Consider the following 25,779-nt stretch of genomic DNA (forward strand, 5'->3'; position numbering starts at 1 on the left):
GGTAACTGTCCAGCTAGTACCCACATGGTGGAAGGAGAGACCCTGTGACTTGCATACTCATACTGTAGTATGCACAAACCCACATATGTAGACAGACAACAAGTAAATAATACACATAAAGGTGGCCTTCTTTGTTTTCAACAGCTGGTATGCACTCTTTACCTTCTACAAACAATTCACTTCTTTTCTTCTGATAACTGGAATGTGGGGACAATGACTGGAGCTACAGCAGCTATTTTGGACCATTAATCACACACCTGGGAAGTGGGACGTCATCTCACAGGGAAATGAGGGATTCAGAGCTACAATATCAGCCTGGCATTGACTACCTAGCAACTTATTTATGAGAAAGAAGCAGCCTTTTAGTTTACATAAGCCATCACTATTTTACAAATCTGTTCCTTCCAACAGAACCCAACTCCAAGTAATGTACTTGGATGTCTTTATTTACATGATGCTGATATCAAATGTGAATGACTTAAAAATTACTTGCTGCCGGGCGGTGGTGGCGCACGCCTTTAATCCCAGCACTCGGGAGGCAGAGGCAGGCGGATCGCTGTGAGTTCGAGGCCAGCCTGGGCTACCAAGTGAGCTCCAGGAAAGGCGCAAAACTACGCAGAGAAACCCTGTCTCGAAAAAACCAAAAAAAAAAAAAAAAAAAAAAAAAAATTACTTGCTAAAGGAAAAGTAGCAGATGTCTAGCAAAAATACTATCACAGTTTGTGTGCAGTATAAATTTAAATAATATTTAAGAATATCTGTGAGAAGCGGTAGACATCTGATAAATTTCTTTTCTATTAAAGACAAGGTGGCACAAATTACTTTGTTTTTCCTAGTCATATCTCCAGGACACGCTGCGGAAACTGACAATTCTTTTCGGAAAGTTTATATTTTGCAGAAGTTGTTAGACTAAACAAAATCTGAGGGAAGTAGAGTTTAGAGTCAGTGAGAGACGGTTAAAATGGGAATTGCTGAATAAAATGTGCCGAATCTGTCGAATTTAGGCAACTGTTTATTTACTCACTGGCTGTGATGGTTAATATTGACTGCCCACTTGGCAGGCTCTATAATCATCTATGAGACAAGCCTCTGAGCCTATCTGTGAGAGGGTTTCTAGACTTAGTATATTGATGTGGGAAGACTCTCCTGAAACGGGGGAGGGGCACATTCCCTGGGCTGAGGTATAAAGGTGAAAGTGAGCTGAACACCAGCGTTCATCTCTCTCTGTTTCATGACTGTGGATGCGATGCGACCAGCTGCCTCAGACTTCTGCTGCTATGATTTCTGCACCATGATGGACTGACTACTTAAACTGGAAGCAAAAATAAACCATTCTTTCCTCCAGTTTCACTGCTCAGATATTCTGTCACAACAATGAGAAAAGTAACTAATAAACTGTCCTGAGGTCAAGGCACAGCCAGGCAGAGAGATGATCAGTTTTTATGTTTATTTCGTACTGATCCCAAAATGACTTCCATGGAACTACTTCACACCCTCCTACCTCAGATCCCTTCCATGATCTTTAGGTAAAAGGGTGTTATCTACATGTCCACAACACAGAAAAAAGAGTCAAGGCTTGAGGGAATTACAATACTTTTCTAATCTCAAAGACCTTTTGTTGAATCTTAGGCCCTGTGGTAGATTGAAGGAAAATGGCCCCCAAAGGGAGTGGCATTATTAGAGGGTGTGACTTTGTCGGAGTGGGTGTGGCATTATTGGGGGAAGTGTGTCACTGTGGAGGCAGGCTTTGTGGTCTCATATAGACTCAAGCCATGCCCAGTGAGACAGACCACTTCCTGTTGCCTGTGAGTCAAGATGTAAGAACTCTCAGTTCCTACTCTAGTACCATGTCTGCTTGCATGCTGCCTTGCTTCCTGCCATGGTGATAGTGGACTAAACCTCTAAATTGTAAGCGAGTTACCACAGTTAAATGTTTTCCTTTATAAGAGACACCATGGTCATGGTGTCTCTTCATAGCAATAGAAACCCTGACTAAGACAGGCCGCTGCCAATGCTGTCCCCAAGAAGACCTTCAGGTTCGAGGAACTGAAATGATCTACCAACTTCTCTAGTTTGCTTCAAAACATAAAGCCAAGAGTCTGTTATTCCTTTTGGAGCCTGGCAATCTTTCATTTTTAAATGGCTTCTGTGCTGCTCAGTTTAACTGTCAACTTGACCCAACCTGGAGTCACCTGGGAAGAGAGTCTTAATGATGAATTATTTAGATTGGGGCGGTCTGTGAGCACATCTATCGGGTGCTTCCTTGACTTCTAAATGACAGAGGAAGTTCCAGCCTACTTGGACAGCACCATTCGCTAGACAGGGATCCAGAAGTATAAGAAAAGATGGAGCTAGCTGAGAGCAAGGGAGCAAGGGGCCATGCTTGTATTCCCTCTGCTCTTGACTGTGGGTATAATCTGTCAGTTTCTGCCTGGACTTCTTTGACTTTTCTCAGCGTGTGTGTCACAGCAACAGAAGGGAAACTGGGGCAGCTTCCTTCTACTTCCTCAATAACTTAAATTGCAAGAGTAAATTAGCTATTCGTTGATACTACTTCTTATGCAACACACACACACACACACACACACACACACACACACACACACACACACTTTACAGCTCCGACCTAAGTAAATAAATAGCCAAGTTTGACCACATCTTGACAGTATAAGGAGCACCCCATTCACAGAAGCATTTCAAAGGAAAAAGCAGAAGGCGGCTTACCTTTTGAGTGAGTAGAGCTCGAACGACTTGGTTGGCTACCTGCAAAAAAGGGAAGATAGTTGTTGGTTATAACAGACTTTCTCTGAATGCCTGCTCATTTACCAACACATTTCCCAGAGCTCCCAGCCTGTAATGAGTCCCTCATATACCTCTTCTACCTGTGAAAGATCTCTCTTTTCATAACAAGCATGTCCTTCTGGGTAATACTTTGCTATATCCAAAGGTGACCTTGTGGCTAATTAAGATGGTTCAGCTGGGAAGGTAATTTACACCTTGACTTTCACATTTCCATATTCGGGGAATTAAGCTCTTTCATATGTAAAGTACTCCATGAAAGCTGAAAGACAAAGCAGTGAGAGAAGCCATCCTAAAGATCTGTATACAGGCTCCCTGTCTCACTGGTTTACCATCTTCCTTGACTCCTTCCATTCCTTTCCTGTATTACTGCTCTTCTGTCTAAAATCACTGACAGCACAGAAAGCCAGGACAGGTGAGAATGAGTAGTCCACTTCCGGTGTGGCCATGTCCCTCCTCTGTCTTCCCCTACATCCTCCTCTTGTGCTTGCCTCTTGTAACAGAATCTGGCAGTTGTTAACTTACTGCACAGTAGAAGAATCCCAGCTTTGACTCTGGGGCCTGGTTACACCCCAGCTCTCTTTTATTCCCATAGGACAAAGTTCTGGCCAACAATATATAAGGAGACTATTTTTCTTGTGTGTAGTAGAGTCTCTAAGAAGAAGGGAGCACAGATCACCATTCCTTTCTTCTGTGTGGGCCCTGAAAGTAATGACTAATAGAACTTAGCTATATAGCTCATGGGGATATCTTCAAAGGACCAAACAATAAACTCACCTACACATACGCTATGATAAGATTATGAAATCAGTCTTGGTATCCATCAAACGAATAAAGAAAATGTAGGACATCTACACAATGGAATATTATTTAGCCATAAGGAATGAAATCTTGTTGGTAGTAAAAAATAGATATAGCTGGAATCATCATGCTAAAAAAATAATTCAAACTCAGAAAAAATAAATATGACAAGTTTTCTCTCATGTGTAAAATCTCTATTTTTAAGAAAGACATGAAACTGGATGGAGAGCTATTTAGGAAATAAAAGAGGACCAATAGGATGAAGAAAGGGGGACAAGACAGGGTAAGAGGGAGATGAGCATGATCAAAATGTGTCCTGTGCATGAATGAAAATGTCCTAACAAAACCTACCACTTTGTATTAGTCATATGTCCTAATTTAAAAAGTGATTTCTGGAATGTCAGTCAGTATCTTGACAACAAGCACCACATATTAATTATATTTAGGCAGAGAAAGAGAAAAAGCCCCGGGCCAATCTTGTCATGGGTTCTATAGTCTGCTAATTTGAACAGGAACTCAAGTCACTAGTATTTTGAGTTTCTTGCAACATACATCAAACATAAGTTTCATTATTGTATTATTATTATTATTTGAGGCAAGGTGCCTGATCTTGAACTCCCTATGCAGCCAAGAATGACCTTGAACTTCTGACCTTTCAGCCTCCACCTCCCAGGTACTGGGATTACAGGTATGCACCATCACAGCTGGTTTATGTCATGCTGGGATGGAACCCAGGGCTTTGTGAATACTAGGGAAGTACTATATTAATGGAGCCCTAGCCTGAGTAATCACTAATATCTTAACAGAATTTCAATTTTCTTCAAGCAACTTCCTCTCCAGACAAAGACACGAATCATAATTAAACTAAGCCAACTTTGACATTCTAGTCCCTTTCAGTGTCTATTAGAGGGAAAGGCATCTAATGTTAGTCAAACTACAAACCATGCATAAACCTAACAGTATGTCTCTGAGTTTCCAAAGACCTGACAAGCCCTCCACATAGTTTCCAAGTATTTTTCAACATGTATGTTAATATCATGTTTTCATTGCAGATTTAAAAACACAATAAGGTTGTCCATTGCTAATCTCCAGTGTCACCTTGAAGTTATACACCATATAGCTACTGCTGATAAAATTAATTATGACTAATTAAAGTGGGTAGGCAGAGTATAGTGGTATATGCCCATAGACCTAGCACTGAGGTGGCTGAGGCAAGACCTCAAGTTCTAGACCAACTTGGGTTACATAGGGAGACTTTATTGTACAAAATCAATATTAAGATATAGAACTTAATAGGTTAATTGGCAATATTCTTAATATATGCTGTGTATGCAATATAACTTGTATAATATAAAAATTATATATAATATGTAAACTATATATTACAAGACTTTGCCTGAATCTGACAAGCATTAAGAACAAAGTTAAGGGCCTAGAGTAGCAGTTCTCAACCTGTGGGTCTTGACCCCTTTGGAGGTCAAATGACCCTTTCACAGGGGTCACCTAAGACCATCAGAAAACATAGATATTTACATTAAGATTCATAACAGGCCGGCGGTGGTGGCGCACGCCTTTAATCCCAGCACTCGGGAGGCAGAGGCAGGCGGATCTCTGTGAGTTTGAGGCCAGCCTGGGCTACAGAGTGAGTTCCAGGAAAGGCGCAAAGCTACACAGAGAAACCCTGTCTTGAAAAACAAAACAAAACAAAACAACAAAAAAAAGATTCATAACAGTAGCAAAATTACAGTTATGAAGTAGCAACGAGAATTAATTTTAAGGCTGGGGGTCACTACAACATGAGGCACTGTATTAAAGGGTCTCAGCATTAGAAAGGTTGAGAACCACTGGCCTAGAGAGATGTTTTGGTCATGTGTACTGAAGTTGAGATTCCCAACACCCACATAAGAAGTAGGGCATCCGTGCAAAAACCTGTAAGCCCAGCTCTGAAGCAAGGGGCGACAGGAAGACTGATGGTGTTTGCTGGCTTCCAGCCCAGCCAAGAAAAAGCAAGTTCCAGCTTCAGGGAGAGACCCTGCCTGAAAGGAGTAGGTGAAACCTGACAGAGATGATATGACATTTGACACCCTCGTCTGGTCTCTTTGTGCATACATGGGGCAGGCACCCCCATACATGCATACATACACTCAAACGGAAACACACACTCAAATAAGTGAATACATGAAAACAAGTAAATACTTAGATATTATAAATTATAAAGTACATTTGTTTGCATTTATTTCTCCCTTCAGTCATTCAATACAAAGTTTCTAAACATCCACCTGTGAAGCCAGACAACGGAAATGTGGCCACCAATAACAAGGATGGAGCAGGCTGGTGGTTACAATCACACTATTCAACATGTCACATAGTGCGCATGTGTTATCACCACTGTGATTCTCAGATTCAGCCAGAGATTGGGGGCATGCTTTCATCTACTTTTGCACTGGGTACCACATTTATTTTGGGGATGCTCAGCTCTGTGCGCCTGACTCTAATCATGGAACACTTCTGAGTGTGAATGTTTTCATAGGGCTTAATTGTTTCTTGACTCAATATTGACAAAACAACACATCCTTCATGACAGTTGGCCAGCAGCAAATCTCAGAGAAAATTAAAACATAAGCTAGCACTGAGTTTTGGGCAGGAGGCATTTACTCCATGAGAAGTAAATAGTTAGAATCAAGACTTTCCATATTTATTAGTGAAAGCATATGCACAAAGGGTATTTTGCCAAGTAAAACCTTTCCAAATTTACCTTGTTGACATTAAATAAAAATGAAAAGTTTTTTGGAGAAAAAAAGTATCTCTCAGAACTTTGCATACATTTACATGTGTGTGGTTGGGTGGGTATGCATGGTGGGTATGGGTACCAACCAGGTACATGGAGGCCAGAGATTGACATCACATGGTTGGGCGTGGTTGGGTGTGGTTGGGTAGTGTGCATGCACCAGGCACTTGTTGACCAGAGATTGACATCACATGGTTGGGAGTGGTTGGGCGTGGTTGGGTGTGGTTGGGTAGTGTGTATGCACCAGGTACTTGTTGACCAGAGACTGACATCAGTGTTTTCCTCAATCATTCTCCTTCTTAGTTTTCGAGTCAGGGTCTCTCACAAAAGCCAAAGCTCATTGATTTGTGATAGACATTCTGGCCAGGGGTCTGCCTGATCCCATCCCTAGCACTGCAGTTAAAACACACAGAAATGCACCTGCTGGCTTACGCCGGCTCTGGGGATCGAACTCAGTTATGCTTCTGTACCAAAACACTTTTCAGACTGAGACCTCTCCCAGCCTCAAAATCTTGGGAGTTTCTAAACATTCGTTCCAATTTATAAGTAGCTGGGAGTTTAAAGTTAAACAATGCATCACCTCTTTTACTGTTGGCACATGAGGGAAAGCTTGAGCTGTCTATGCAGGCAGAATTGGAGAACAATATACGGAAGTTAATTCAGACCATAAATAATTTACTTAAAAAAAACCCTCAGACTTGGATTTGATTTACATGCTCATAAAACTGCCGAATATCAATATTTTCTTTTCTTCCTCCAAACTGGTTGCTCTCTTAAGCCATTCTGTGTTAACAGTGGTCACATAAAATGGCTGTATCTATGATTTAATGGGGGACAAAGAGTAATATCCTAACGGTAACAGCCCACGGGAGGAAAAAGTATATCTCTGCAATCCAGCTCCTTGCCCACTGGGCTTACTGACTCTGTATTGGACAAGGTTCCCTCTGGCATGTTCTTTGGACAATTGTTTGCCCTACCTGAAAATTGAACAATATTTTTGTAGCTGCTGACATGGAGGTGGGATAACCAGGTGGACTGATGGGTAATCTGTGGAAGGAAGGTATGAATGCTTCCCTCTTTACTGTCAGTGAAGATGGCTTCTTAGGCCTCATGCTGTGCTAACGGCGACCCCTCCCAGGTGTCTCACAGAGCTGGTACCTTCCATCTCTGAGAGGCTCACATGACGCTGCCCAGGATATTCCCCTACTCATAAGGCTCCAGCAATCTCCCCACAGCCCTTGGGTTGCAGCTAATCACATCCTGCCAGGCCCAGTTAATGAGAACAAATAACTTCCAGGGATACCTGGCAGCTTCCTCTCAGAAGAAAGGCAGGAGAGCAGCTGGCTTGGGCCAGAGGGACCTGAGGCTCACAGAGCAGAGCTGACAGCCCTTCTGCCTCTGGGTTGGGGGACAAACTTGCCCAGGTTTTCTGTGGAGACCTCCCAGCTCCGGGCCTAGTAGACAATGCAGATCTGCTCCTTTCCTCCTCAGTGGGAAATCTGTCAGAAAACTAACATTCCCACCCACACAGCGCCTTAGTGTTCCCTCCCACTAAGCACCAAGTGAACTCCAGGCATCCTCCTGTCTCCACCTCCCCAGCATGGGGACTGTAAAGGCTCACTATCATGCCTGTCTTTTTTAGTTTGTTTTCACTCTATTGTTCCTTTTTCCTCTAGGTACTTGCCTTCCAGAGACAGGAAGGTGAGATTGTTGATTTTTCTGTTATTGGACTCCAAAAGAGTCCTCCCCTGGGCTGTATGAGAGACCACACTAGGGGGTTCAGTCAGATCTGACCCAGTTGACAAGGCCCAAGGGCTCCCCTGGGGTGGAGGTTGGAAGCAGCAGACTGGTCCTTAGAGGGGGCTGAAAAGTCACCATGCTAGACAGCCCTCCCCTTCTGCCAGCCTCCCCTGCTCTGTTGGGGAACTTCATGTTACAAAGCAACTCTGATATCGGCAAAGTAGCCACAATCTAGTTGAAAACATGTGCATGTTTAAAACTGCTCTTTGGAGGGATTTCCCATCCTCTGGGACTTCGGTGACAGGAAGGAGAATATTAGGATCTGGTCACTAGGAAGCTGTGGATCCGGGGCTGTGGAGACGAGATGGCTCCGTCGCTCAAATGCTTGCCTTGTTAGGACAAGGACCTGAGTTTCACCCTCAGATCCCACTTTATAAAAGCCAGGTATGGGGCTAGGGAGTGATGATACGGAGGTTAAAGAAAAGCACCTACTGTGTGAGCGTGAGGACCAAGTGTGGAAAGCCAGCAAACATGTAAATGACAGCTGGGCAAGGTGGCTCTTTAGTAATTCCAGCCTTAGAAGTTGGAGAGAAGGGATCCCCAGAGCAAGCTGGCTAGGCCGACTAGACGTGTTGTTGATCCGGGGCTTTGAGTGAGAGACTCTGACTCAATGAATAAGGCATAAGAACAACCGAGGATGATTCCGACATCAACCTTTGGCTCATGCATGCGCTCATACCCACACATATGAAAAATCCACACATATACACATCACACATGGAGACACATTAAAAATGGAGAGAAGGATCCAAGTGTGGTGGTACAGACTTGTCATTTCAGCACTGGGGAGGTAGTAGAGATAGGGACATCCCTTGGGGCTATCTGGTGAGTTCTAAGCAGAGAAAGACCCTATCTCAAAAAACAATGTGGACAACACCTGAGGAATAGCACCTAAGGATGACTGTTGGTCTCCACATGCATGTGCACATGCATGTACTCCCACACATGCACACACCTACACACAGATAGCTCGTGTTGTTGACATATACTGATGTGTGGTGAATGGAGAGTCATCTGACTCTCTTCATTCATAAAACGTGGGAACCACCTGAGGCTGTGAGAAAAGAGTGAGGCGACTACACAATCAGAGAAGCCACCTAGGCAGGGCCAACTGTGGAGCAGTCACTCCATTGGTGGCAAATGGCAGTCATGAGAGGAACCACAGAGGACAGGCCATTTTGTCATGTCAGACTTGAAGAACAATAGATTCTATTTGTAAAAGCATGAAGTGTGTGTAATGTGCTCATGACATGAATGCATAAATACGCATCACTGAACATTTGTTGCATTCTTCTCTTTGTTTTTGAGGGTTGAATTCTGAGACAGGGTTTCATGTAGCCCAAGCTGGCCTCAAACTCTCTATGTTGTTGTTGTGGGATAATCTTTTTGGACACTGTGAAGATGTGTCTTTGCCAAAGCACCTTCTGATAAGTTTAATAAAGAGCTGAATGGCCAATAGCTAGGCAGGAAGAGGTTAGGCGGGACTTCCGGGCAGAGGGAAAAGAAGAGACGACTCCAGGCTTGGGACAGACACGAGGGGAGACAGAGAGGAAGCAAGACATGCAGGAGGAGAGGTAAAAGCCATGAGTCTCGTGGCAGCATGTAGATTAACAGAAATGGGTTAATTTAAGTTATAAGAGCTAGTTGGAAACAAGTCTGAGCTAAGGCCAAGCTTTCATAAATACTAATAAGTCTCCATGTTGTATTTTTGTGAGCTGGTGGCCCAAAGAAAAGTCCATCTACACTATGTAGTCCAAGATGACCTTGAACCTGGGGTGTTGGGAGTACAGATTCCAAGTACATGTATCAAGACAACCAGCTTCTGCACTGCTGGGGGTCAAGCCCTGGGCACTGTGCATGCTACCAATGCACTCTACCCACTGGGCCACAGCCTCAGCCAGCATTCATTTATTTTGTGCAACAGTCTTGTCAGATAAAATGAGGGTGCGCCACACTTCCTGTCCTACATGATAGGGCAGCTGTGCCTGTGTTTGAACCCTGAGTCTTTCCCAGGCAGGGTCCATATGGTCTCTTCAGATTCAAATTGGTCTTAAGTGTGTGTGTACTCTTATTTCCTTCTCATTATTTATTCTTTGGATTGTGTTTACGGTTGGTGCATAATAGATGCCTGTTTACCTCTGAGGAGATAAAGGAAGGCATTAGTTTAAATTGTGTATGTGGGATTGCAAGAAAACAAGTTGGAAATTAATTTCCTGCTGTTTCCTCTCCATTCATTCAGTTAGTCATTTAACAAACATGCATTAAACACTTCGTGGGGACTGAGAGTCATACTGAGCCCTGGAGAAATACTGGCAAAGGGATTGGAGGCACTAAGGGGGCAGACCAGAGGAGTCAGGCAAGGGCTCAACTGGTCACGCGTGAGAACCAGGAGCAGCTTGTGTTCTTGCATTCCTGAGACGGTGATTTTAAAGATGATATAAGACTCTGATGTGGGATGTGCCTGAACGTGCCCCTATAAAGATTTCCTGAGTCCAACCGTGGCACACAGCACCCAGGTCAGAGAAAGAGAGAGAGAAAAAAAGGTTTTTCTCATTTAAAAACAGTGTCTCATATAGCCCAGGCTGGCCTGGAACTCAGGATATATCCAAGGATAATCTTGCACTCTTAATCCTCCTGATTCCACCTCCCAAGTACTGGGATTACAGGTATGGTCACCATGATCCCCAGTTTGTAGCTTTTTATTTACTGGGAAATAATCCCAAATTTCTACATGGCCCAAGGTTTCCTCTCACTGTATCCAGGCTTGTTTTCAGTGTGTCATCTACTTATACTCACTTTGTGAAAGTACCACTTGGCTCTAGTACTCAGAAGCCCTCCCTACAGCAGTTCTTAACCTTGGTTGAATATTATAACCCCCAGAGGGCTTTAAAAATGTGAGTACTCAGGCTCCATGCCAGAGCAGAGTCCAACCAGATCCGGAATAGAACATAATCTAGTTAGTAGCATATTTAAAGATTCCCTAGGCAGGGGGCTGGACAGATGGCTCAGTCAGTAAAGTGCTTGCCACACAAGTATGAAGACCTGGGTTTGAATCCCAGCACCCACCTAAGAAATAGAATATGATAGTACATGTCTATAATCCCAGTCCTGGGGAGGCAGCACAATAGGATTCCTGGGGTCTGCTGACCAGCCAGTATAGCTTAATCTGTGAGCTCCAAATTCAGTGAGAGAGACTCTGCCTCAAAACAACAACAACGTGGAAGGTGATTGAGGAAGACAATAGCATTAACCTCTGGCCTCCATATGATGTGCACACACACACACACACACACACACACACACACACACACACACACACAAAACACACAACATGCATACCACACACACCACACACAGACACATGCACATCCACAGACAGACACATACACAGACAGACAGACACACACACACACACATACACACACACACACACTTCTCCAGGCAAATTCAGCAGCTGCACATAACCTTGAGAGCCACCTCCTCTTCTGGACCTGCACCCTGGCTCCCGCTGTGATACCCCTCTCCAATCCGGTCCCTTTTCTGTGGCTCTGCCTCACTCTTCCTACCCGCTGCTGACTACTGTCCATTCCCCAAGTTCCCACTGCACCCAGCAGCTTCTCTATCCTGGACCCCACGGCCCTCTCCCCTCCTCACTTCTGCTGGTCTAAGGTGTCCACGGGATACCAGAGCCTGTATGTGGTGACACTTAATGCAGGTTTGTCACATGCCACTGAATCCATCCGAAGGCAATGCAGTGGTCCAAAGGATGCTATCATGTTTATTTCATACACACACTGCACATCTGTATGTGGAACATTTGGTCTGGAAGGAATTGTGGCTAAGGCAATACTATGGATAAATAGCAATTCACCGCCTGGTAGTAGACTGCCTATCAAATATTTAGATGAAGAAAGTACAGATTCAATCATGAAGACTTCCAAACTTCCATAAAGCAATGAGGGTAAGCCTTGGTGAGGTCTTTCTACCCCAATGCCAAGAAGCAACAAAAGTTAAGTGTGCATGTGTATGTGTATACCTACCAAGCCATGGCATGTAGTTTATGTATGTGGGGGGACTCTAGGTATTTATCTATATATGTGAGAGGGTGTGTGTACATCTGCACATATGTGTGTGGTATATGTATCCATCTATGTATGTGTGTGGAGGCAATGCACTTGTGTGTGAGTGTGTGTGTATGGGGAGGGGAGAGGGACACACACACCTTTCAAGCCAGGGAATGTGAGAGTATGTATTTTCTATGCATATGTGTGTGCATCCATCTATGTACAGTATCTACCTATTGCTAGTAAAAAAAACCATTCTTTTAGTTAGTAAAAGCACAGACAGAATTTTACATTCCCTAGTGTTTTCTCAAATCATCAGCCAGCTTTCCATTTCCCAGAAAACAAGTATCAGGGCAAAAAGGATTGAGGTCGCTTTAAAGTCATGCCTTACCCATCAGCGTATGTTTTATAGAACTTAGTAGCAAGGAAATAACTTACATGAGGCCTTACCTTGTTAGTCGGACTAATTAGTATAAAAAGCCTTGGAAAGAATTTCCACTTCACATTATTACTACACGGAACTGCCCCTCTGAGGGCATTCTCTTACAAAGCCTGCAAACAGACAGTCTACCCCGTGCAATTAGTTCCAGAACAACAGGCATGTGTAATCAGAGGCCGGTATTCATGAATACAAAACATTTGTGTTGTTCGGAGGCAGCTCTTTGTTGTAAATCACCTTGCTGGCAACTGTTAATTTCTGCAATTAGGAACAGAGGGACTCTCTCTGCAAAACTCCTGGTGTCAGTGGAACTGTGGAAAATGATTTCGAAGGAGAAAATTTTGGTTTGCCTGAGGTACTCTGGAGAAACCCACACAGCACAGGCATGGGGAACACAGGGGAAGCAGACGATTCTTTTTGTGCGTATGTGGGCATTCGTGTGTGTATGTGCTTGTATGCCTTTGTGCATGCTGAGGCCAGATGTAAACATGAAGTGTTCTCCTCAATTACTTCTCCAACTTAATTTGTTGAGACAGGGTTTCTCACTGAACCTGGAGCTCACTGATTCAGCTGACCCGGCTGGCCAGGGAGTCTCAGGGAGCCTCCAGTCTCTGCCTCCACAGTGCTGGGATTAGCGGTGTGTACAACTCTATGTAGCTTTTTACAAAGGTTCTGAGGATCTGAACTTAGGTCCTCATGATTGCAATTTACAGGCTGAGCCACCTCCATGGCCCAGACTCCAGTTTCTACAGAGCAATGCTGTGAGCTTTGTACTGGATAAGGAGTGACCCAAGGGAGAAGCGTGCTAAGTACACAGCTCTGTGGTTTGAGCCCATAGATTTGACTTCTGAATACAGGTCATATCTCACTGGAAATTTCTGTGCAAGGGGTGAAAGTGCAACTTGGTCCATCAATACTTTTAACCCAGGGGGATTATTGGCTCCTTTAAACAGCCTTGTATCTATTTGGTCTTTCTCGCCCTTGACTTTGACTGGACCAAGGGCCTGGGGAGCAGGGCTGAAGAAAGCTGAGCTGGTCTCACCAGACCCCAAGTCTATGTGCCTGCTTTTACATCAACAACTTTCCTGACTGACTGCTTTAACTTTGGATTCTGGAATGATTGTGCTCTCGCGCTCTCTCTCTCTCTCTCTCTCTCTCTCTCTCTCTCTCTCTCTCTCTCTCTCTGTGTGTGTGTGTTCATGTCTGTGGGTATGAACAGAGGCCATAAGTGAACCTCAGGTGTCATCCCTCAGGTACTCTCTATATTGTTTTTTCATACACAGTCTCTCATTAACCCACTATTCACCAAGTAGGCTAGGCTGCCTGGATAGGGAAACGGAGGGATCTGCCTGTCTCTGCCTACTGAGTGCTGAGACTACAGGTCTGCCCCCACGCTTGGCATATTACATGGGCTCCAATAGTCAAACCCAGATCCTTGTGCATGCTTCATTCACTGAGCTATCTTTCCAGCCCCATTCTGGAATTTTGGAATCCTGACAGAGCAGAGGGTTACAGACACTATTTGCTTGAGTAAGCAACGTACATGACTGGAAATACTAAACAAGGGAAAGACTGAATATTAGGTCATTTTTCAGGGACATCTGGAGAGTTCTCCAACAAGATGTTCACCGAGTGCCAAGGCCAGAGTGGTCAGTATTGCGAGCCGAGGACTGCAGTGTGTACAGTCACCATCAAAGGAGCCTGCTCACACGCAAATACAAATGCTGGACTCACCCTGAGTGGCACCAGGATTCTGTGAGTTAGGGGTGAATCCTGAGAGGCAGCATTTATCCCAAGCTCCCAGGCATGGCACATGTTGTGGGGCTAGAGAGCACATCCTTAACAACCCCTGGTGTGGGATGGAGGCTACGGCCCAGCTGCCGCTGCTTCCACCCCCAGTCCCACATAATCCAGACGTTATGGCACATGCCTGTAATCCCCGCACCTGGGAGATGGAAGATCGGGAGTCCAAGGTCATCCTTGGCTACAAAGTGAGTTCTACACCACAGTGTGGAAAACCACTGGTGTGGAAAAACCTTAGCCTAGGAGAAACATTCGAGTGGGATTCTCCTATCCTAGGGGAGACACTGATATGGAACTCTTCCAGCCTAGGGGCAACATTGGTGTGAGACTATCTCAGTCTAGGGGAGACACTGGTGTGAGACTATCTCAGCCTAGAGGAGACAGTGGTCTGGGATTATCCCAGCCTAGGGGAGACACTGCTGTGGGACTATTTCAGCCTAGTGGAGACACTGGTGAGGGACTATCCCAGCCCAGGGGAAACACTGGTCTGGAATTATCCCAACCTAGGGGAGACACTGCTGTGAGAAAACCAAATAGCCAAAACATTTATCCTCAGAAAGTGGAGATTTCACTAGTCTGAAGGAAGAGGTACATGGTGGTAAAATGGATTATAGCTGGGATTCTGGCTTATACACTTCATGGTCCAACCCATCAACTTCTAGGACAGTGTCACAGGAGAGAGAGGACAGCCTGGATGGGAGGGTAAGAACATCAGAAGGAGTTCCCTGGAAAACATTTATCTAGCTGTTAGCAAGGAGAAAGAATTGAAGATATTGGTTATCCCATAAGTAAACTAATGGGACACGATAACATGCCATTTTTCTAAAATCTGTTCAAATGCACTCTAGCAATCCTCCAAGAGGATCTCACAGAATGTGTGAGAGAGTTAACACACTGGGAAGATGTCTAAAGAAGTTGTGTCATTTAAATAATGGCTTCCATGGTGGCGTCCCTGAGGAGAACTTTTCCACACCACCGGTGGACCATTGTGGCAAGAAGCAGCAGTATGGCTGGCTCCTATTCCTAACAGAAACGAGAGACGGTGCTGAGGAGTCTGAGAGTCTGAGACTCTGAGCAGGCTTCAGTACCCATCCCCGCCCCCCTGGCAAGACACTCTCCAACACCCACCATTTTGTGTTCATCTTGCCATCATTATCAGATAATATTTATTGAGTTTACTCATGCGTGGGACTCCGTCTTCTTCCATTGCCCTCAAATTTTCTTCCTGACTTCCCTTTCTCTTTTTGGCTGGTGCTCAAGCGGCTGATTTTCCCTCTCGGGTTGCCAACTGTGAACGCTGTCCCCACCCACTCAATCAGCGATTCGCTTCTCAGAGAATGCATCCAATTGTACACGCAGCGTGCCCGCATGTGGCTCTTCCTCATTCAGGGCCAAGGGTCGCACTTCTTGGACAGAAGGAGTCGATCAAACAGTGAATCGCCCCCCCCCCCAAGTGTGTGCAAGGATGGTAGACAATTATCCCAAGGAATCACAGATGCCCTGGAAACATTATAGAGGAGGGGAGGGAAGGAAGATAGGATCAGAGTGGAGAGAGAGGGAGGAGAGAGGAAAGACAGGGAAAGGGAAGAAAAGAGGAGAGGCAGCAGAGAGAAGGAAGGGGGAGGAGGGAGAGAGATGAAGGGAAGGAAGGGGAAGAGACACAGAGTTAGGAAAAAGAGGAGGAAGGGGAGAGAGAAAGGGAGAAAGAAAGGAGAAAGAGAAGAGAGGACAGAGAGGAAAGATATATAGGAGGGGGGAAAGAGAAGTTAGATAAGAGATATGTAGAGGGCACCTCTATGGGGGCAGGAGATGGAGGGGGGGAGGCTAAGAGACCAGTATTTACCAGCGGACATCTGTTTACAACTTCTTGGGGGAAAACATTACAATTTTGTGTAGCGTGGACTCGCATGCCCTCTAACCTGATTAAGATCCTTAACAAGCCCAGCTTCTCCTCTGCCCTCTTACCCAGCCTCACCTCATCAAGACATCTCTCATACTGTTCTCTTTGATTCTCATTTTCCAGCGCCAGTGCCGAATTCTCCGCCTGCAGTAAGAGACAGAAATAACAACCATAAATCAATGAAACGTTGTGTTATGTGACAACTCATTCAATATGGTTGCTAAATATACCTCCCCAGGACCCCGGGTAATCTCTTAGAAGTCCCTCTGACAGGTTTGCTCTAAGTACTATTATAAGTATCGCAGGGATGACTCCTGTCTTACAGGCTCGCTCACGAGCATACATTAAGATTCTAAGAAATCGGAACTTGATATTCTGAGCAAGTAGAAAATCAAATCAAGGCTGTGCAGGAGTGTTCCACAGAAAGATGCCAGTATTTATCTTATGCTATGAAAATGTAAGAAATGCCTAAATCCACTCCATTAGGAACTGGCATGGTCTCAGTCTAATGCTTGTTGACGCCACAAAAAGGAATCTCAGGTAAAGCTTTTAACTCAAACACAAAGTCCAGGTGTTATTCTTGGTGCCAGCTAGTGACTTTGGAACATAAGATGACCAGGAGGAAGGCACACCTTGAATGATCCTTATGGGTCTCTCTGTCTGCCCCGTTTCCTCTAATTAGAGCATCCATGCGCCTCAGAGCATGTGGGCATGGGCGTGTTGACAAGGCTCTCAGTTCCTTTTACTGTTGCTGTGATAAAAAACAAGCTGACAAACTTCAGAGAGAAAAGGTTTCTCATTGCTCATAGTTTAGGTGAAGTCCGGTTACAGGGATCGAACTCAGGTCCTTAGGTTTGCACAGAAACCACTTTACTGACTGATCCATCTCCTCAGCCCAGGAAGGAGCACTCTTAATCAGTCTGCCGAGTATAGTAGGCTTCGAGATGGGAGACAAGTTAGTATGTTTCCCTTATAGCTTCTCCCCATCTAGTTTAGGAAGTTTTTGTTTGGTACATGTACACACACACACACACACACACACACACACACACACACACACACACACACACACCCTTTTTAATAACCATGTAGACTTTCCACACATCTTTCCTCACATCATGATAATCAACATTTAGCCACATCTGCTCAAGCATTCCCTTTCTCTCCCATCCTTTTTCCTGCATCATGAAGGCAGACAAGACCCCCTCATCCCTAGTGTGTGTGTTAAGATGCTCTTGTGCTCAACCACAGGCTGGTTATCAATTTCCTGAAATACAATGTGCGCTATGGTAATATGATCCACACTTATTCCAGTTTCAGCCTGGAGCTGACCATACCCTTTAGAGTGAGTTTTTCTAGTCCACAATTCTTGTTAATACCCGGTAACCTTTGCTATCCAGTGTCCTCCTGATTGTATGCTTGTGTGTTTTCCCCACCTCGCTCTTCCCTTCCTTTCTTTCCTCTCCTTCGCTTCCCCGTCCCTCCTCACCTACCTCCTCAGCTCCTCCCTCCCTCCCCACCATCTTCATTTTCTATATCTAGGACCCATTCTCTGCAGTAAGAACTGGGCTCCCAAAGGCGGTGTATTTACTACCTTGTGACACACCCGCAATGCAGAGACGACTCTTATGCCATGAAAATCTGTGCTCAGGAGAGGTGAGGAGATGTTCTCTTTTTAGAGTGAAGATATTAATGAAAATTCTCTGCTCAAAAGTGACCCGGTCAGTTCACTGCCCTCCTATCCAGTGTCCATGATGCAATTCATTTGTTTCTGACAGAGCTCAAATTTAATTTCCCCCTCTTTCTGATTTCATTTTATTGTTCTGAATATGTTAAATATTAGCATGATTCCAGAAGTCAAGGCTATACTGAGAGGCGCATGCTCAGTGAGACTCCCTCCTTCCCTCTTTCTGTCCACCTCTTTTGTAGGCTGGTTAGCAGTGTGTGCTCTCTCCCGTTACTTCCTTTCAATGCTTCATGAAACAGTGTCCTTTGCCCCCTCTCATGATTACACATTTAGACATGATTTTACCCTTTCTCCTATTATTCACACCAGCATATCAGATGCAATCATTCTATTTTACCTTCCCAGAGGATCCATGGACTGACTTGCCTGACTGAGTGTGAGCGTACCTTTACACGTGTGCCCGTGCACCTTCATGCGTGTGCCCGCGCACTTTCACATGTGTGCCCGCGCCTATGGAGGCTGGAGGCTGACGTCAGGCTGTCTTCTCACTCATTCTCTGCTTTGTCTTGAGGCAGGGTCTCTTAATAAGCCTGCAAATCGCTAATTGACTCAGGATGGCTTGTCAGCGAGCCCCAGGATCCATCCTTCTGTTCCTCCTCCCCAGTGCTTGCATTACAGGGATGTGCAGCCATGTCAGAATATTTTCTGTGGGTGCTGGGACTCTGAACCAGGCCCTGATGCATGTATGCAGTGTTTTACTGACTGAACCATCTCCCTACCCTCCACAGATTCTTGCACATCCACTCTACCCTTATTTTGGCCCTTTTAGTGGATAATGATTGATGGGTGTTAGTCTTATATTTTCCATTATTTCCAGAGCATCTTGAAATACCCCCTTTCTTTTTTCCCCTTTACAACATCTCTAAGCCACACACCCCCCCACACACTTATCCTCTTTCTCCCTGGACACAGCATCCTTCTGAGACAGCCACGTGGATAAGCTCTTTTGTGTTCTACCTCTCAGCCAACATAGCAACCCTGTTCACACTGTGCCCAATGCCGACCATGTGACCGTGGGGTTTCTTTTCTGGCTGTTGACTTTTCCCCTCTGCCCCCTCCCTAGCCACAGGCCGCAGCAGTACTTCTGTGGCATCCTAGAGGTCATTTTCTACTTACAACAACTTGCATTTGAGTTCTTTGAGTTTGACAATGAGAAAGGCACAGGCATCCTCTGACTTCATTTTTCTTTATTATTATTATCAATCAATTTGTTCTTGAAAATTTTATACACTCAATTCTCTCTTCCTCCTCCTCCCCACCTTTGGGACTAAACCCAGGGTCCCCCCTTTGCTAAGCAGCCACTGTCTTGATTATATCCACCCTGACTCCATCCCTCCAACTGTTCTCTTGTGCCCAACATAACACCCTCTCAACTTCAAGTCCTTTTTGTTTTCTTGTTAGTATTATAATCCACCGTGTCTAAGTGTCTAATTAGTGTTGCACACAGTGCAGGGTATGGGCTCATCTGCTTGGACCTGGGTCACCCACCAGTAGCCACCCACCCCCCAAGAGACACGTGACTCTTCCTCTCCCAGCAGCCATCCCCCGCCATGCTTCTAGGCTTGTCTCCCTTCTGTTCTGTTGAACCTGCTTCAGGAACAGCTGAGACAACACTTAGTTCTTTCCCCAGCCCGGGCAGGAGGGCACTTTAGGTTCCAGTTCAGTTCTGTCACAGGTATTTAGGCGGTGCTGGGATTTGCAGCCTTTAGCAGGTTATTCTAGTTAACAAATCTGGTTCATTAATGAACAGATCTGGGAGAGAGAACTTGGTCTCTGAAGTGCCTGCTATGGCAGCACAGGGACCCAAGTTCAATCCTGAAAACTAACGTGTGAGCGCTGAGCATGGTGGCATGCATCTGCACCCTCAGCACTAGGTCGGCAGAGACAGTGTGCATCCTTGGTTAGAGACTGCTGGGCAGCCAGCCCACCCAGCCTTCTCAGCCAGCTCCAGCCCCCAGACCCCAGAGCAAAACCAAGGTAGACACTACATGAGGTTGACACATACCTAGGCATTTGCACACTCATACAAATATGCACATGTATATGCATGCACACACACACACTGAAGGACACAAATCATTCAACTAAAACAACTTCAACTTCGAGCTTGACGTATCAAGATTACAAGGGCAAGTCCTGGAATTCCAGGTCTGTAAGATGATTGCTTTCCTTTGAGAAGGGTTGTTGGGGATGGGGTCTGCTGACATTACTAAGGAGACTGGAAAAGAGAATGGAGACAGCAGTGGTGACGAGTTTACATTGTTTTCACTTTAGATGTCTTGGGGAAAAGCATGCAAGGAAATAAAATAGAAACTGGGAATTTATATGGGAGGTCTGCAACTCTCCTCTACCCACATCACGTCGCGATAACACGATGATTGATCCATTCAGATAATTACCATCATTACAGTTTACATTACCTGCCTCACATTTACTGTTCTGACAATTACAGCCCAGCAAATTAAATACAGAGAGGGTCTTGGCGAACACAGCCACATTTACGACCACCGTACTCAGTTACAGAGACATGATTTAATTGATGCAATCTCACACATCCCAGGAGACAGTAGAGATTTTTAACAATTATACCTGGGAAGGCAAAATGATCTTGAACTCATGATTCTCTTTAGTCCATCCATATTTATTAGAGATTCGGGATTAACCCATTTCCAACAGGAGACAACGTGTAAAGAAACAGAAAACTCTCCTAATTAAGTGTGATTTAAAGAAACAGTGGGTATTTATATAGAAAGGATAAAGAGAAAAGGTGGGAAAATGTAGGCATCATTACTATGAATTATAGAAATTAGAACAAATCATGTTCCATTTTAAATATGCTATTAAATCAGGATACCCAGAGGACTCAATTAGAACCTTCAAGTATATGTTGCTGGTGAATCTTTGTGTTCAGCTTTCTCTTTTACAGTGATCAAAAACTTCTGCTAGACCTCACCCCTGACTGAGAGGATGTCCAATTCAGGGTAGTGTGTCCATGGCTCCAAATTATACTGATCTCTGTAAGTTTGAGGTTTCATTTGTAAAAATTCTGTTTTTTAAGTTTACTTTTTAAAATCTCTCTCTCTCTCTCTCTCTCTCTCTCTCTCTCTCTCTCTCTCTCTCTCTCTCTCTGTGTGTGTGTGTGTGTCTATATGTAAATGCATGTACATGTGGAGGTCAGAAGAGGGCCCATGGAGATTACCTGGATCTAGAGCTACAGGCTGTGAGTTAACTGACATGGGTGCTTGGAACCAAACTAAGGTCCTCTGCAATAACAGCAAGTGCTCTTAACCACTGAGACATTTCTCCAGTGCCATTTTGGTTATTTTTGTTTGTTTGTTTTTTTGTTTTCTAACTAGGAGTTCAGTTCTTCAATGCCAACTTGTAGATGTCAAAAAGCTGGACACCCCAGTGCTGACTTTCAAAGTACTCCCTATTGCATTTATATTCAGAAGCAAATGGATGATGCCCTAAGCAGATTTGATTATGAAGAGGCAGGAAGCCAGTGTTTCATCACAGCATTTCAGATCCTAGCAACTGTGCAGTTTTACCAAGCTAAGGGGATCATCTGGGACAGAGGAAGTATTTCATTTTACCTTCAAAATCCATCAATCCATCGTTCTTATACGCCTTAGGACTTACTTGTGATCACACTTCCCACATCTTATAAGGTGGAAAAAAAGATGCTATGTAACTCACAGTTCTCCCCAAACGGTAGATATCAAACATTTACCTCTCCAAACAGTTACCTCTCCAAACACTCACCTGTCCAATAGTCACCTCTCCAAACACTCACCTGTCCAACACTCACCTCTCCAAACACTCACCTGTCCAACACTCACCTCTCCAAACACTCACCTGTCCAGCAGTCACCTGTCCAACAGTCACCTGTCCAACACTCACCTGTCCAACAGTCACCTGTCCAACAGTCACCTGTCCAACAGTCACCTGACCAAACAGTCACCTGTCCAACAGTCACCTGACCAAACAGTCACCTGTCCAACAGTCACCTGTCCAACAGTCACCTGTCCAACAGTCACCTGTCCAAAAGTCACCTCTCCAAACACTCACCTGTCCAACACTCACCTGTCCAACACTCACCTGTCCAACAGTCACCTCTCCAAATAGTCACCTGTCCAAACAGTCACCTGTCCAACAGTCACCTGTCCAACACTCACCTGTCCAACAGTCACCTCTCCAAATAGTCACCTGACCAAACAGTCACCTGTCCAGTTACCTCTCCAAATGGTCACTTGTCTGACAGTCTCCTGTCCAACAGTCACCTTTCCAACAGTAGGTCACCTGTCCAACAGTCACCTGTCCAATAGTCACCTCTCCAGCAGGTACTGTCCCTGAGTCAGGTACAGGCTTTGCTTTTCAATTAGATGCCAACAATTCAGGGGCTAAAAATTCTTTGAAAACAAACAAACAAATAAACATACAGCATAACACAAGCTGTGAGTATATTCTGTCCCTGGGTGAGTTCTCACAGATATGTTAATAATCATATCTAATGGCTCAAAAGGAAGCCAGGATAAGAGTCCCTGGAGATTTCTGGGCCACTGTCTTTCATTTGCTGACCTAGTGGCACATATCCATTTTTTTCTCTATCATTTTGATTGAAAATTGACATTTTATGTACTCTTCTATAAGCACATTTCTTATGCACACACACTCACTAAGAAGTCCCAGGATGGGGCTGCCAAATGGTTATATTGGTTAGTTTTTATTGTCAGCTCAGTACTAACTAGACTCACCTGGGAAGATGTCTCAACTGAAGAATTTTCCGGATGCAACTGTCCTGAGGGCATGTGTGTGTGTGTGTGTTTTTTGCGGGGGGGGGGGGGGGCAATATTTCTTGACTGCTAAGGAATGGAGAGCTCAGCATATTGTGGGCAGTGCCACCTCCTGGGCAGGTGATCCAGAGCTCTATAAGAAAACTGGCTGAGCTGGGTGGTGGTGGTGGTGGTGGTGGTGGTGGTGGCGGCGGCGCAACCTTTAATCCCAGCACTCGGGAGGCAGAGGCAGGCAGATCTCTGTGAGTTCGAGGCCAGCCTGGTCTACAAAGTGAGTTCCAGAAAAGGTGCAAAGCTACACAGAGAAACCCTGTCTTGAAAAACAAACAAACAAACAAACAAACAAACAAATAAATACATAAGAAAGCTGGCTGAGCAAGAGGCAGAGGGAGCAAGCCAGTGAGCAGCATTCTCCTTGGTGACTGCCTCAAGCTCCCATCTTGAGTTATTATCCTGCTCTCCTCCAATGATGCGTGGTTACCTGAAAGCTGAACTAAACCCTTTCCTCTACCAAGTTGCTTTTGGTCATGGTGTTTATCAGAAAAACAGAAAGCAAACTAGAACAATGGCTCAGTGAGCAAAGGCACATGCTATCAAGCCTGCTGAACTAAACTGCACTCCCCAAGACAGTCCTCTGTTGAGCAATGTCCTTGAAAGAAGCTGGAAAGCATTGCTTGTCTGTGAACCCCTTGGCTACTGCTACTTGAAGTAGGGTCCCGTCAAAAACCTGGGACCCATGTGGTAGAAGGAGAGAAACAGCTTAAATAGTTGTCGTCTGACAGCTACATGTCTGCATGATGTGCCATGTCTGCACTCACACTTACCCATTTGTGCATGCATGTGCATGCACACACATGCGCGCGCGCACACACACACATATACACACACCACATAATGAATAAATGTAATTTAAATCTAAGAAGCAGACAGGAATAAATACTTGTTGCTCGCTTCTTTTCTCTTTATAGGAAAAAGAAAGAAAGAAAGAAATATCACAGAGCTCTACAGAGGCCCAAGGAATGTTTTGGAAGGGTCTTTGTGCACTTGGACAAATCAGTATCATTATAACAGAGTGGGTATGTGCAAACCTGTCAGAGATGAAGATGGATGAAGCCAGATGCTATCATAGGTACATGATCAAGTGAGCATCTGTAGTAATTTACTCTAGTATCAGACATAAAAGGGGACGACTAGCAGGGACAATGAGGGGATAGAAAATTGCCATTACAGTGGTCCTATCAAAGTCAAAACACCCCTGAAATCAAACACAAGAGCTGAGGAGAGGAAGACAGACGAGAGACATCACAACAGATCCATCAACATTTAGCCACACCAGTGCTTGGAGGAACAAGCCTGAGAACCAAGAACGAATGGCATGAAGTTGACATTCTGAGTCTCAGAGAAGATCATAAAATCTTGAGTAGAAATAGAGAGCAGAGGAAGAGAAGGGGCTGCGGTAGATTCTTTATTTTAGGAATAAAATTGTATTGTTTTGTTGTTTAGTATATCCTTCCTCCCCATCCTTACAGAGAAGAGAAGATCACAACATAGGTGGGTTGCCCCAGTGCTTACCCAATGCCTGCCAATGCTTGCCCTGGCAGCAGCCTTTGGTCTTTACAATGTTTACATTTTTTTTATAAAATTACATTGTTCAGGGTTTCCCAAACCTCCTGGAACATTCCCTATTCTATTGAGGGAAGAATATTGACCCATGGCTTAATAATCTACATTCAAAACAGGAAGGATTAAGCTGTACAGAGTTTGAAATTTAATCTGATTATACAGCCCAGTCCTTGGTTCCCACCCCGACATGTGCTCTTGCAGGAAGTGCAGTGGATGGACAGTGTGGGTCACCAGAAGCATGCCATCTATCTGTCCAGCTCCCCACTTCCAGCAGCAGGAGCCAAAGGGTTTACAGACAAGCAATGCTTTCCAACCTCTTTCAATGTCTTTCAAGGAATGTCATGGGGAGAGCAGTTTAGTCTTCATGGCTTTAGTTGAAACTAAAACCACACTGAAAATCCTCTGGGTTGGCCTGTCTTTTGCCATCCCCAAATTTCTTCACTGGGATTTAAATAAAAACAAACACTTAAATATGATATGGCCACAACAGAGGAATTGCTCTCACACCCCTCAAACTGAATATTTGAAGAAGAAATCATTAGTTCAGTTTCATGTTTCTGAAACATAACAGTAACCTCTATCAGGTATCAGGCCAGCAGCTGGAAATGCAAATCTCACTGAAGCCAGGGCATGGGAGTAGTTGTAACTGGGAGGCATATGGGACCAACAGGAAATGATAAGGGTGGTGAGAATACGGTTAACAGATCCCAGTGACATCTGAGTACTGTTTGCCATTCTCCATGCTCAGCAGTGGATAATCCACTTTATCTTATTACTCCCAACAAACTACACACGGGGTAACTGATGCTGTCCCCACTGCACACATGAGCCAGCTGAGGGTCAGAAAGTTTCACTGGCTTCCTTTACACCAAACAGTTCTAATGAAATCAGTACTCCGAGACAGACAGTAATTGTCTTACCATCCTATACTTTCCAGTGTTTGACTATGATGAAAGTATAGTGTGAAACACACTTTGGGTTTAGGTGTCCAAGGGATAAAAGGAGTGGGTGATGCCTGCTTCTCTAAACAGAACTTGCAGGCAGCAGGAATAGTCTGGCAGACCTCTGGGAATGAGGAGAGTTAATATCTGTATATAGCCTGCTTATTCCTCTCATTTATTCTAGCTTTCAACACCTTCTGGGTGGCTCTGTGTGGTGGGTGGGTGGAGGCTGGCAGGTGTTCTGGAAGAGTTTGGACCCTGAGATCATAGGGTTGAGGGGA

At 44.7% G+C, this 25,779-nt stretch overlaps 1 protein-coding gene across 18 annotated transcripts in view; it reads right to left on the reverse strand.

The window, feature by feature from the left end:
* Nckap5 (NCK associated protein 5) overlaps positions 1-25,779 on the reverse strand; it is a 934,454-nt gene that overhangs the window by 203,497 nt on the left and 705,178 nt on the right. For all 18 annotated transcript variants that reach the window (XM_076547254.1, XM_076547253.1, XM_076547264.1 and 15 more), the window contains 2 exons: positions 16,470-16,538; positions 2,725-2,763 (listed from right to left, as the gene is read on the reverse strand). In XM_076547254.1, the coding sequence (XP_076403369.1) occupies positions 2,725-2,763; positions 16,470-16,538 (108 nt within the window). The remainder of the gene's footprint in view (positions 1-2,724; positions 2,764-16,469; positions 16,539-25,779) is intronic.

The sequence above is a fragment of the Peromyscus maniculatus genome, chromosome 11, assembly GCF_049852395.1.
Source record: "Peromyscus maniculatus bairdii isolate BWxNUB_F1_BW_parent chromosome 11, HU_Pman_BW_mat_3.1, whole genome shotgun sequence".
Lineage (NCBI taxonomy): Eukaryota > Metazoa > Chordata > Mammalia > Rodentia > Cricetidae > Peromyscus > Peromyscus maniculatus.